Raw genomic sequence first — 14,605 nt, 5'->3', positions numbered from 1 at the left:
TAGGTCCTAGGGTGCACAAATAGCCTGTGATTTCCAAAGCCAATGCATTGGACGCCAAAGTGTAACTGCACATATTAATGGCAGCCTTAACAGTGTCTAAGATTTTATACTTATACGTGTATGCAAATATACTTTATACAGCAGTTTTCATATGGCATCTTGGTCTCCCAGGGAATGTCTTAGTTCTACTTGCTTCTTGGAAGGTGTCATAGCATTAGAATTTTCTAAAATTTATTTTTTATTGATTAAGTTATTTTCTAATATTGCTCTAAATTCTGCAGATATTAGATATGGATATAAGGATATAATTCTTTGGATATGTTATGTTAATGTTACTTTTGTCTCAAATACTTTTCATAAATAGAAGATCTTTGAAATGTTCATTATAGTGTTAGCATTTCTGTATTGCTAATTCATTTTTTGTTCTAGGTATCTGTTTCTTTCATTCACTCTAGAACTCATTAAATAATATTCTTTATGCTTGGAAATTTTACAGTGCTCTACAAAACCCTACAATTCCTATATAAAGCTTTAAAGTTACAGGGGATGTCTTTTCATGTGTGTATATGTATACAAAGGAGAAGATAGTTTCAATTTAAATTACTATTAAGATAATGAACAGCTCTTCAGTAACTATGAAGTTGTCAAAGAAAAATGCCTTAAAGATATGTCAAAAATTTCTTGAAGAAGTCTCTTAGCATAGTGGAGCGCTAACAGTAACTGGATTATAGGGCTTATGTTTATTAAACTAGGCTTTGTTTTTCCCCACTCAAAACTCTTGGCCTTAAGAGCTGGCATTTCAGGATCTGTAGCTGGTACCTGTCTGCATTATTCTGGTTGAAGTGCTCTCAGTATAAATCTTCATGTTTCCCCTGCTATCCCATAGGCAATAATACAAGATGTTAAATTGTATGTTAACATACAATTACTCATATTCTTCATTCCCCTGGTTAATTAAGAAGTGGCTCTATGTTCTAACTTAGAAGTTTCTATTAAGAGGGGAAAAAGAAAAACAATATTCTTAAATTTGTCACAAATCTATGGGAGTTATTCCTATCTTAATCCATTCTCTTTTCTAATACTATAGGTCAACATGGAATAGATTCATGTTTTCTTTTTCTACCTTCTTTTATAATTGCAGCATTCAGGTACTAATGTAAGTATTCCTGTTTGACCCAGATGTTTCTGTGTTTGTATGTAACAAAAAAGAAGGCATGGGTATTTATTTTCCCCAGGGTACTTTTCAGTACATATTTAGTTTGCCTTTCTCTTCATATTCTCTTACATGCTGCAATTGTGAACTTCAGTTCTCTGCTTTACATTTTAATTGTATGTATGAGAAATAACATTGTATGTATGAGAAACTACATTGATAGTCTAACATTCCTAAGTATAGCTCAGGAGACTTACAATATGAAAAATACTTTCATTGCCCATTCATTTTTTCAGGGTTGGATCGTACGTGTACCTTCCTTCTCTCATCCTGTTCATTTAAAGTGTTGTTGTGTTGTGAATTAAAAACAGGCTTGCTTTAGAATAACAAAAAAACTTCTTTAAGTTTAGGTTCAACTGAGATTTGATCTGATTTTCCTAGAAATTATTCGTACAACCATCTTGAAATTCCTATTTTAACTGAGTTGTCTTGACTTGGCAGCTGATTTGATAATGCATATCAATAACTTTTCCCAAACCCCATGTTCTTTATGCCATTCTTTTCCTAGAGGTGAGCATCATATAAATACATAATTCAGAAAGATTGTATTTATAACTGATTACAAGATGCCCAATACCTAGGCAGTGTAGGATACCAAAGGTGTAATATGGAGTACCTTACAAATACTGCACCTCCCATGGGTAGAAGTAAAGGAATTGGTGAAGATATCTTATAGTTCTGTTTAAATAACAATCGCTACTCCCTTTCTTCATGCTATAAAAAAGTATTGAAAATGTAGGCCCAGCAGCATAAATCATGAATTCAACAAAGTAAGTTACGGTTATCTATGATTATAGCTGTTGTATATCTGTACTTAATGGCAGTCTAATTTTGGAAAAGGTATTAGTCACTTTAATTGTCTATAGTAGAGCCTTGGGAACAATTGCAACTACCAAGGAAATCCTTTTTTTTTACAGAATACTGATGATGATGTAATTTAATGGCTTTAGTACTGACAGTGTAGATGCTTCCTATTTCCAGTTCAAGAGCTACTTAAGCTCCTCTGTGAGTCCAGTGTAGGGAATTAAATTCTCGGGAGACATGCTAGATTTTCTATAATTAATACTTAGGGTAGAGAGTACTGTCAAGAAGAAATCCCTCTCCTGAAAAAAAAAGCTTTAATTTTTTTGTGTAATTTTAATTTTATTTGTTAGTGGCAAAATTTTAAAATTGTATAGAATACAAGTTCATAGCAAAGAAATGATGAGAGTCTGACCGCCCTGTAGCAATACCACTATGATCTGTGTCAACCTGACACAAGGAGAAAATCTCCAATCTCTTTGCTTATGAGGTCAATGACTAAAGAAGCCCTTTGTATTAGAGAGTGTAGACAGTAGCCATAGTCAGTAGTGTGCAGTTCTCTTTTCTCTGTTTGCAATGTTCTATACTATTGGATTTTTTTATTAATAGTTAGATTTACTCTTCAGAAAATAGAAGAAAAATAAGTATTTCTTCTTGTTGATGGATTACCAGGTTTGCATTCTTGTGCAAAGTTTTTAATCCCTTTGAAAACTACTATCCAGAGGTTGTTAGAAAGATGTGGCCTAGAATGTGTGCACCTCTTGCAGAAAAGAAAGGTCTTTGGTTGACCAGCTGTTTTATTATTATTGAGCTTGTACACCTCAGTTATTTTTTCCTTACATTTAGGAAACATGTAAGTTACCCTGTTTAACTGGTTATGCAGCTCTATCTATATGCCTAGCATGTGTACTAACAGTTTAAAAACATAATGGGTCAAAAAGTATAGGACTTTTTATCTGAAAGTCATTAAGTTCAGTGGCTTGGTTAATATATTCAGCAAATAAATCAAACACTTTTCTTTTTGCAGATTGTGGGAGAAAGGCTACTGGATGTTTTTTCCTTCTTTAGTTTTTAGATAGAGTGAAGGAAGTTTAGGCTATTTTTGTAAATAAAGTAAAAAATCTCTTCTATCTGCTTATTGAGCATATTATTTCCCAGCCTGTCTTTTGCAAACACTGCTACAGTAAAACTAAGCACACTCCAGTGTAGTAACTCCTGTGTCAGGCTTATTAAATTTCAGTCACTGGAGAGTGAAGCTGTTTGTATCTCAAGATGTAAACTTTGACCTCAACTTGCAGAACTGAGGCAGAAGGGAAGAAAGATTGAGGGAAAGTGGAATGACTTCTAGTTCAGTTCTCAGTATCTATTTTTATTTTTATCACATTACTCATATGGAAGAATGAAATGATACACTGAAATTTCTTGCACTCTATGAGTCTCTGAACACATTTTTCTTTAATTTCATTTAGTAGGATACACAGCAGTGTTTCTTGTAACTCTTAAGCTGTCACACTCAAAACAGAGTTATAAAATAATATTTCCATAATGCCCAGAACCACTCTCTGGCAAAAGCAGATTCAGCCTCTCCCCTTTGAGATAGATAAAATTATAACCCTAACAGCTACTTTCAGAGAGTGTTCTTCCAGCTTTCTATTTTTCCTGTAGTTCTCATGTGAATTGGGTTCACTGACGTGTTAGTGAGATTCTCTCTCTGAACCTTTTTGTAATTACAGTATTCTTTCGGGATTGTAGTGTGAATAAGTTTTATGTCTTCTTATAAAACATCTCTGATGCTGTTTTATTATTTTTTCCCTGTTTTAAACAAGAGATAGTAGTATTTAGGTTAAATGGATTTTGATATTTGAAGACCTTATGCTACTTCAAAGTTGTCGTAATGTGCTAAAATAATACAAGGTCAGTTTGACTCAAGAATTAAGATTTCTTGATCATCTCCTCTTTGCCAAGAAAGTGACACTCTTAGAAAAGCTTTAAAAGCTAAAATATTTTACTTGAAAGTGGGTGCTTCAGTCTTTAGGTACCTGACGTGTGCCAAATTTTAAGTGTTGTCTGTGTCACTTCAACTACAATAAAATAATTGTGTGCAGTTGTTAAGATCTGATTATCGAGAGATGCCTCTATCCAAATTAAGGTGCAAGCATATGCCAAAATCAATAGTATGGATTTCATTTAACAGTAAAATGTGAGGCAGAAAGATAAAAAAGAGAGGAGGGAGAGACAGACAGACCAACAGACAGATTAAGCAGAATATAGTCACCACCCATGGATTCAGCAGCATCCCATTAGTCCTTCTTCACCCTGGGCTTCTTCGTGGTGAGGGTCCTGAAGTAGTTGAAAAATTCTCACTATTTATACATTTTAGAAAACAAAGGAATTGATGTTCATTGGCTACATAGTTCTCTTATTCTATTGGTTAAGTGATTCCTTCACTTCTAATGCTAATTAATCCTGTGCTCAGTCTTTTTGAGTTTTGAGTCAGTGGGTTTCTTGAGCCAGTGGGTGCTGATCTCCCCCTGCCGGATTTAGTCTGAGCTGATTTTAGCAGTGTAGCTCATTTGCTTTTCTTTGTCCATTATCGGTGATATATTCTTCTTCCCCAGCTTTTTTTACCTCCCTCTGTTCTGAGGTAACACTCAGACAATAGTACCACCTTTATCTTTTCTCAAATTCCATCAGGTGGCTTAATTTACAGTTCAAGTTCTAGGACTCAATACAGGTATATTTGGGGGCGACACTTTCAGTGGTTGCAGATGAGCAATTGCCTCTTTACACAGTTTGCCACAATGGGCAAAGTCCTTCAGTGGTAACGGTGTTTGAGGCAGGCAACCGTAATTTTAAATCCTTACAGCAGCATAGAGGTTGATGAAGTTTTTGCAGATGAATGTCCCTGGAGTGGAGAATGACAGAGTAGCTTGGGGCTTGGCTGGGTACCTAGCCCAACCAGGGCTAACCCACCAGACTCTTCATTAGGAAGATGCAGTTAGCTATTCTTCTGCTGAATTTGATATCACATTAATCCTTCTGGTTTCATCTTCCTTGTGTGGGAGTGGTTTTATACAAGTGCCTTGTAACATCTCATTTCAAAACAACTTTTTAAACCTTGTTTTGCATTCCTTGGGCCAGTGAACTGCTGCTCTGTGTTATCAGCAACATCTCAAGAAGAGGAGGTACTCCCTTGGTGAAAGGCTAACTTCCTTGTGAATATGCTAAAGCTGATAGGTGTTCAGAGCTGGTAATTGCTCCTCTGGTTGAGAGCACTGCTTGTATAAATTTCCATGGTATATTAGCTCATATACTATTGATAGTATATGACAGGGTAACTGTTGCCTGAGTTGAGTGTCTCCATAGATATTTTAAGAAGCTGTGTCTCTGTAAACTGTAGATTTCCATCCAACAAGCAGGGTTTTGCAGGCACCATATCAACTGCTGTTTGCATAGTTCTGTCTTTAATGGTTAAGAGCCTGAGAAAGCGTATCAGGCAGTTTCTGTGAATCAATAGCTTTTCTATTTTTAAACTAATGGGATGCTGTCACATAGATGATGCTTAATAAGTACATGTTAGGATGTTTTGTATTAAGTTATATATTTTGCCTTTATATTTTGAAGTTCGATTCCCTCATGCTCTGGAATTGAAATACAGACTTCTCATTGCGTTTTCATGTGCTGCTTTGCATTAGTGCCGGAGTATTTGTTTACAGCTCCCCATCGGAAGAGTTTGCATGCTTTATTAGTGAACTGTTTCTTTCATTTCACTGTGGCATTAAAAAAGGATAAGGTGTATATATGAATACAAGATAGCATTAAGATATGTCTGCTCTATTAATGTAAACTAAAAGCCTTTTGAATTTGTTCAGAAACTTCTTCCTCTTCCCATAGAAGTACCATTTTTCTCTGCATATAAAATGAGAAATTGGCTTCCTCTGTAGCTGCCATTGAAAAATTCTCCCAGTAATATAAACCCAGAGGGGCAAATACGTGATACTCATTTGGGAACAGTTTCATGCAGCTGCTATTGTTTGAGAATCAAATTTACTTCCTTTTTAAATCTGTTAGCAATAACTTGAATTCAGGGTAGCATCTCTCAGAGAAGGGCAAACAGACTGACAGCACTGAATTAACTTGTAGCAGCATGTTTCTCTGGACTTAGTAAAGTAATCACAATGTAACATGATCTCGCCTACCTTGGAGTGTACTTATATTAATATTCAAGTACAAGGGAAAATAAGAAGTAGGTTTGCAAAAATTAAAGCTCCAGAATAGACTTATACCTGCTCCTTACTAAAATGAATAATGGATCTTTTCAGTGAGTTTTTTTAAGTGCTATTCAAAAATGTAATGATTTACAAATCATTACTGAATTAAGTTGGAAGCAGTAATTTCAATTTTCAGTTATTATAATTTATTTTTTTCTTTATCTTTGGAAGTTACGGTTTATCAATCATGTAAAATGGTTTACTAAATAACTTGCTTTTATAAGTAGCTTATGATTGTGAAGTAGCCATTATTTGGTGCTTGATGTTTATTTTAATAAATACTTCACCTTCCTTTAACTTCCAGGGAACAATAAGGTGAATTTAAGTGGTAGTAGTTATGAGAGTGGAAAAGTAGAAGGCATGAATACGGCAGCAGCATTTCCCTTGGTTTGGTGGTCCAGACTCCCTTTAGGTTCAGTTTTCCTGGTTGGGTACCTCAGCCTTGGCATTTAGGCACGGCTCAAATATTTCACTTGAGCATATGAGAAAACAGCTTATTTCCTCCTGTGGCAGTGAAATGGGTATGTCTAAGATGATAAAGTTAGATTTCATTTTTCTTCCTAAACAAGTTCATGGAAGGAATGGGGGAATACTACAGTAAAGAACTGAACATTCCTTTTCCTTGTGTACTTTCAGTGCTAAGTATTTTGAACCACATTCTTTTAATGAGCCTTTAAATCTAGAGGCTCCAGGTTGGTTTGTATTCATTGGCTAGTACTCATCCTGAGTATTATTCTTTAAAAGACACTTTTGCCTGTAAAACACAGTTCTATACATACACTATATATAAGTAAATATATGAAAATAAATGCCTGTATGCTATAGTTATATATATATATATGTACAAGCATATAAATGGTTTATCTGTATAAAAGTGTGTATATGTACATAACAAAATAGCATGAAAAATGTCAAGGTATGCTGGAGAAACAGCCTTAGGCCCTTAGGATGGATTGAGAGACTGAGTTTCATTTTCTGAGCTGGTGCTCTAACAGGCTATTATACAAAAGGTAATTTCTGTTGCCTGCCTTCTTAATCCCTACTTTTACTGGGCTGCTGTAAGTGATTTCAAGGTCAGTTTGTTTTTTTTTTCCTGCTAGCCATCATGGCTAACCACAGTCATGCATTTTTAAATTAACTTTCAAAGTAATGAAAGTGTGAATGGAAGAATGTTGAGGGGGCAGTGCAAAACGGACCTTTTGACACAAATTGCGAGATAGTTGTGTACTATAGATTGTTTATTAAAAAAAAAAAACAAACAAAGGAAATCTCCTTTATTTTCTATTTGCTTAGCTAACTCAGGAGGCTTCAGCACTAATTCCTAAGTGATTCTTGTGGTTTAACTTTTGCAGTTTCAGACCTGTTTTGGTGACAGTTGTATACTTGCTACTCTTTTGCATTGCTCGTATTGGTTTTTTCTGTCTTGTTTGACTGCTGATACTCTAAGAGCAAAGTCTTGGATTCTCTCTGAAAGAAATAAGAGAGAAAAAATTATGAGGAATGAGCTATGCACAAATGTTTATTCAGTGACATAGGCTATTTCTCCCTCGGTGACCATTTTTGGTTTTGTGTTTTGTGGGGTTTTTGGGTCTTTTTTGAGATGGAGCTGTAATTTATAAATTATGGATAGTAATACCTTGACTTCTTCTTTGCATTGAGAGGATGTTCCTTGTTCCATTTTAAGTTTGCTGTTCAGAGGGCATTGGTTCCCATTCTTTTCTCTTTTTCTGCTTACCAAAACCACCAGTAGAATCTTGCAAGTTTGTGGATATTCATGTGGCTTTTATCTTGCCAGTGCTGCTTCCTAAAGTTTGTGGTAAGTCCACATACCATTTGGAAATGTCTTGAATGGCTCACTGATACTCACATCCTCAGTTGCAATCCACATATTTCAAGAATTGGTTAATTTGTGTAACTGGATGAGCTAAGAGCACATACTTTCTGTGGGGAGAGAGGTTGTAGAATGGCAAGATTGATGAGAGATCTCTTTGGAGTACAGAGACTTAGCTGAAAGACATCCATTCCCTGGCTTTCATGCAGTGCTCCAGCATTTTTTTTACTCCTGAGTCTCACAGACTTGACACACCAGTCAGTGAGCTGCTCAGTGATGTCTTTTGTGTGCTTGAGAGAGAGAAAGGAAGAAGAACTGTGAGTACATGATTTTGCTGATATTGAAATAGGTGGGCATAAGGGTCAATGACCGAGCATATGATGCTCTGGCCTAGACAAAGCAAGTGTTTCTGATGGGAAATCTGTCACTATTTTGGCTTTGCCACTGCTTTGTTTAAATCCCATGTTCTTTAACGCTGTTCAGTTGATAACAATGGGAGAATAAATACACAAAGGCCTGTGTTATATCTTAATCCAGAAGTGTGAGAAAACGTGAATGTCATTTCTGTAACTCTAAATGTAGAGGAAATATCTAATCTTGATTGATCTAGCCCAAATTTGTCCCCATTTCAGCTCTTACATAGATTTTTTTGCAGGTTAACAGTTTATACTGTACTAAATACCACCAAATGAGTTGTGAAAAAGCAAAGGAAGAATTCCCAATTCTATAATTTTATTCTGATTTACAATTATATTTATCTCTTGTACCCCAATTACTTCTATTTGAGTAATTTGTATGGTTTTTTACACTGTTATGTACTCTAAAGAGATTATGGGAATAAAGTGAAAGACTGATAGTAAAGCAAAATCATAGTCACCTATGTGTTCATTCAGTATTGATGGTGAGAAAATCTAATGAGTCTTTCTCAGTCCTGGGCCAAAACATTGGTAAAAATGACTGACTGTGTCTAAATTTGGCTAAATTGGATACTGAAAATTATTCTCTTCTACATGTGAATAGAAATCTGCCTCACAGCTATGGACACAAGAAACCTGTTGCTTTGCTTAAAATTCTTCTCTTTGATCACTTTTCTATCTCTTACCAAAAAACCACAAAAAAACAAAAAAAAACAACAACAACAAAAAAAATCCTGCCGTTTAGTTGTCTAAGGTCTGATTTTGGATTACGGAAATATATTGAATGCACACAATTAAAACTGTTTAAAATGGTTTAGGCTCCTTGCAGAAGGGTAAATCATAGGTGTATTTCATCTGGGAAGCTTAATGCAAAATTGAGATGGGTTATTTAAACAAAGAACTCAAAGCTAGTGATGAAGGTGATCTATGGCTAAAAGGAGATTTCATGCCTAATCTAATCTCCTTGATAAAGTAGAGATTATTTTATAATAGCAATAACATAATATTCTCTTAGAAGGTGTGTAGCCTTCTAAAAATTAAGTTTTTTATTCATTAAGTCAGAATTTTTCTGTCTTAAACTGTCTTTATGTGTGAGTGATAAAGATAACGCTTACATACTGTTTTGATGTTTGCTGTAGCCCCAGCCTAGGTAGATCTGCACCTCTGTTTGTGACTCTGCAGTGATTTGAGCAGATCATGCACTCATATATTCCCTGTGGTGTGTTGCCAAGTGACCTGAAGGTCTTTCTGAATACATGTCAGCATATTTTTGTGCCAGATCGCAAATTGACTAATCCAGTGCCTCTGTCATTTTAGTCACTTTATTTGTGTTTATTGTGGCTGGCTTTTACAGACTCTAAACAACACCAGTGGAGCTGACTGTGCTTTTACATTGAAGATGGGTCACTATAAAAAGGACTAGAAGATGATATGTGACTAGGCAATGAGTATTATTCATTACTAGTGAAATTTAGCGAGCAGATGGACAATATGTTGTGCTGATAATTTCCATGTAAAAGATATCTCGAGATGAGAGCTAGACATAAAAAGAGTATTTTGAAAACTTATGCATTTACTCGAAATTGCAGAACCTGAGACTTCTTGCTTTTCCTTCCCATTATTAGGACAAGCCACTGCCACATATATCCTGTTGTGTTCTCAATTTATGTTCCTGATGGAGGCTGGCAGCTGGGGCTGCATTTGCTTGCTGAAATGTGTGTGTGAGTGTGAAACACTTGGGGTGCTGCAGGGAATCTGGCTGCTCATGATGTGAAGTATGAGTCTTGCCCAAATTACCTTTTAATATTGGATGTGTGTGGATGTCTTGGGCATACCAGAGTAAATACCAGTAGGTGCCTATAATTAGGCATTTGAGTTGAAATTCTAATTCTTCTTGCTTGTTTCATTTCATCAATGGGTTTTATTTGTGTGTGGGAGCTAGACACAATTTGTTTGTATAGTAGATTTATAGCAGTATGAAATTAGGCTTCACTGATATATTTAAATTTGGATCAATCCTTTGAACTGTGATTTCTTTCTTGTTGCAGTGGTAAAAAAGCTAGCCTGCCCTTTTTTTGAGATTCCTCCTTTCTAATAGGAATAAGAAATCTTGAAGTTGTATCATTATTTAGTATTTATTTACTGCTCTGTAATTACTAGGGGAACATATAGATCTTCATTTGTCTTCAATCAAAAGAAACATGTCCTTAGTTATACATGTGTATAGGAAATGCAGCTTTATCAGCAGTGATCTTCTCAGATTCCAGTTGGATTTTACAATGTACGTGTACAAAATTTTTTCCTCAGATTTCAGATTTTATTCATGTGCTGTAGTGTAACATATCTGTTTGAGCAAGTAAAATGTCCACATTCATACTTTTGTCATCTACTCATGAAAATTAAAATCATGTTGATTTTCAAGCAATACAAATATGTAGAATTTTACAAAAGGTCAATGTCCAGAGTTCAAATGCTATGATTTAAGGCAGAGTGAAAATGATCTCTTTGGAAGAACAGTTGAAGGTTTTGTAAGCCAGGTATTTAAACTATAGTCAATCAGGGGAGGAAAGGAAGGAAGGCTCTCTGGCATCCTGCTTGTTGGAGCATATACATTGGTTTATGGGATTTAGGTATATTTAAATTAAATGTGGGATTCAAACAGGTTGAATAATTTGGGGGTATTCTTCTTTGGTTGGTTTGTGTTTTATTTGTTTCTCAGCACCTAGAAAACTACTTTCTAACACAGTATGAATAAGTAAGCCATTACCTCTTTTAATAGGTTTGACTCAAACTTGTTCATAAATGCTCTTCCATTGACAAACTGCAACATGGCATAAAAGACTGCTTTTAGGTCTGCAATCTGGATATTGTTAAGCTTTTTTTAAGGAAAATAAATAAAATTTAATTCATAAGTCAGCTATGTGATATTTAAAATGCAGGAAACTATTAAAAATAGTATTCACTTCAAATAGATTAACATGTAAGTATTGTAGACTCATAGGAAAATATTCATGTTCTAGAACTTTGTTTCCTTGCTTTGTTTTAATTCTACTTAGCTTGATATGTACTATTTAATAGGATAAGGATTGATTTTCAGTTTCAAATTTAAACTTAAGATAAGGATTTTATGTCCTTCACCTGGTGAGCCTGAAATATAGAAGAAAAACTAGTTTATTAAAAAGAAGGAAAGTGAGAACTGTGAATTTTAAAAACTGTATTCTTAATTTACATTCCTAGCTTACAGAAAGTACCGGTTGGCATTTTCAAGCAAAATGGAGGACTTTCTGTTATTATTTTTTTTTTCTTTTTTTCTTTCTTGTGTTAGCCAGCTTAAAATTTTTCAGAGCCCATTTACATGTGTTTCACTTTCCTGTGTGTTTGAGGGGTCTCCAAGATCACTTGTAATTTTGTTCCCTTAACTGTAGTTGTTTATGGAGTGTTTACAAAGAGTAGTACAGGTGGGGAGGGGGGTTTGCCTCTGTTTTTAAGGTGAGAGTTTTTTGTGAACCCTTTGCCACTCTGTTAAAAACTCCAGACAAGTATGTTGGGTCTTCATCTGGTCTTTTGGCCCAATGTCCCCTCTAGTTACTGAAAGGAGACATGGACTAGAGCACTCTGGCAGATGGCAGAGAATGTATTCTGCACTGCTGTATGTTCACATGATGGTGAAATGGGCCCCTGTGTTTCTCCTTTGCTTTCAGATCAGAGTCTTTTGCTGATCTCAGATCACTGTGGTGATTACTGTGGTGAGTTAGGGAGCATTTATCAGACATACATGTGTTGTACTCATAGGCTCTGTGCTTCTTTCTTCAGACTGTTCTCTTCACAGTATCTTTGTTAAAGCTTAAAGTTTTTTAATCACTCCTGCATAATTCTTATGTATTCAGAAAGTGACACAATATCCACATAAATAACTTCACTATTTTATTATCTCCATTAAAAATATTTTTACATGGCAAAGGACATGTTGATAAATGAAGTCCTTAATTTTCTAAATAAATCTCATAAGAGTAACTTCCTTCTTTCCTTACTTTTGCCTTTCATTTCTAAAGTGATCATAATAAACATCTCTTTAGCTATACAGAAGGCAGACGTGTGTGAGAAGGAAATTAAAGTATGGTTAACAGCAGTAGCCGACTTTTCAGAGGAGACTACTTAAAAAGATAAACAGACTGGTAGAAAAGCCAGTGTTTGAGATCTTTACTGAAATGAAGTCAAGAGCTGGAAGTACATTTCGTCCCCATATTCGTGTTAAATTAAATGTTAATGACCTTCTTTTTCAAAAATTTGCAGGGGGAGGAGGGGAGGAAATGACGAATTGTTTGTTTGTATTTAAAAATATAGCTTTAAGCCTAAAACCACCTTTGACATATGAGCTGATAGTATCATTGCCCAAATTCAGTTTGAAGTTTACTCTTGTCTGAAATCCCCTGGAAATACAAGTGAGTGTGTTTAGCTTGAGCAATCTCTTGTAAGTGCAGTGGTGCCAGCAGCGCTGTAATAATGACCATGATGTCTTTGAAGGCACTTAGAAGCTTCCTCTCGAAGACACTCTTAAATAATTAAATATTTTTTCTTTTCTCAATTTATATGGAATATGTAATGGTATTCCCCCCAAGTACCAGATTTCCTTCCTTCCTTTCTTTTTTTTCTCATGAAAATCATAAATAGAGTATTTTAATTAAGACACTGCTTGCTAAATTGAATAGTAAAGAAAGGTGATGGAAGAGCAGGTCCAGATAGTTATTTGTTGAGACCCTAAGTTACCTCTTCTTAATGCAGAAATGACAGCCTGGAAAACCTGGAAGACCTCTGAGTGATGGTAGAAGCCTTGGTTCCCTCTTGCAAATAAAGGGAGGCATTTTGTCCGCTTTGCTAAGTGCCCTCTGGCTCCTGGCAGTTTATGTCTGACCATTTATGTGATCTCTTGGCAAGACCAGCTGCTTACTTGTTTGTTCATAATCTTTTTTTTTCCAGATACTGAGAGTCTCTATGCAAAAGTGTATGGAGAGATCTGTGAGCGTTTTGGAAAGACCTACGGCTGGGATGTGAAATCCAGGGTTCTAGGTAGACAAGCTCCAGAAGTGGCAGAGCTTATTCAAAATGCTCTGGATCTTCCAATAACCAAAGAAGAGTTTTTAACGGAGAGTAGAATGAAGCTAGAGAAGATATTCCCTACTGCTGAGTTGATGCCAGGTATGTTTCTTTGCAGCATTTATAAACTCTTTATGGAATTAATTAAATGCTAATCAAGGTAGAAATTTGTAATCTGCTTTCCACAAAGCAGTTGCTCTTACACATTAAATTTCATTTCTCTTGTTTTAGAAAATTTACCCAAATCTACCTGTTTATTTACCTGTTTAAAAGGATATTTTACCTATTAAAGTTGACAGATTTTTTTTTCTCTGTTTACTTGGAGAAAAGCTTTTTTTCATATTTTAAAAGAACAAAAAAGACTAGATACATGTGCATGAATTCTATTTGGTGAACTAGACATTCTTTGTAATTGTTGTTGGCAGCTGTGTTTTACCTGGCCATGAGCATAGTCTGACTTTGTTAAGCACAGATGCATTTGCCTGCACATCTAAAAGTATGTGGGCCCATGGGATTCTGTTGAGATGAAACTCGAAAACTGTAATTCAAATACAGTGTCTGAGTGTGTCAGTGGAAAAGGAAGGTTTTTCAGGTTATCCTGACAGGTGAGTTTCCTTACCTTCTGAAGATATGTCTTTTACCAGTGATTGTGCAGGATGCTCAAGTGAGTAGCTTCAATGCGGTAACTCAAAATAAGCAAGAGGATGAATCTTACCTGTAGTGTAAATACATTATTTTGTATTCAATTACATTTAGATTTGAAATGCTTAGAGAAAAATCTTCAGCCATGCAACATATCAATAGGGTTGCTGCTAACTTTATATACTATGTTAAACTTTCTGGAGCAAATATCAATAATTTATGATGGGGAAAAAAAAAACAAAAAACAAAACCCCAGAAGGAGACAACTCTAAGAAGAGTATTAGAAGTGAAATAACTGCATGTCACCATACATGTTTAACAGTTACCATTTTTTCTC

At 35.3% G+C, this 14,605-nt stretch overlaps 1 protein-coding gene across 1 annotated transcript in view; it reads left to right on the top strand.

Annotated features, from left to right (window-relative positions):
* Positions 1 to 14,605, top strand: part of PUDP (pseudouridine 5'-phosphatase) — a 63,803-nt gene that overhangs the window by 10,100 nt on the left and 39,098 nt on the right. The window contains exon 2 of the mRNA XM_014884526.2: positions 13,510 to 13,728. Within this exon, the coding sequence (XP_014740012.1) occupies positions 13,510 to 13,728 (219 nt within the window). The remainder of the gene's footprint in view (positions 1 to 13,509; positions 13,729 to 14,605) is intronic.

Source organism: Sturnus vulgaris, chromosome 2 (assembly GCF_052056855.1).
Source record: "Sturnus vulgaris isolate bStuVul1 chromosome 2, bStuVul1.hap1, whole genome shotgun sequence".
Classification (NCBI taxonomy): domain Eukaryota; kingdom Metazoa; phylum Chordata; class Aves; order Passeriformes; family Sturnidae; genus Sturnus; species Sturnus vulgaris.
This window is presented reverse-complemented; position numbering and strand designations above follow the sequence as displayed.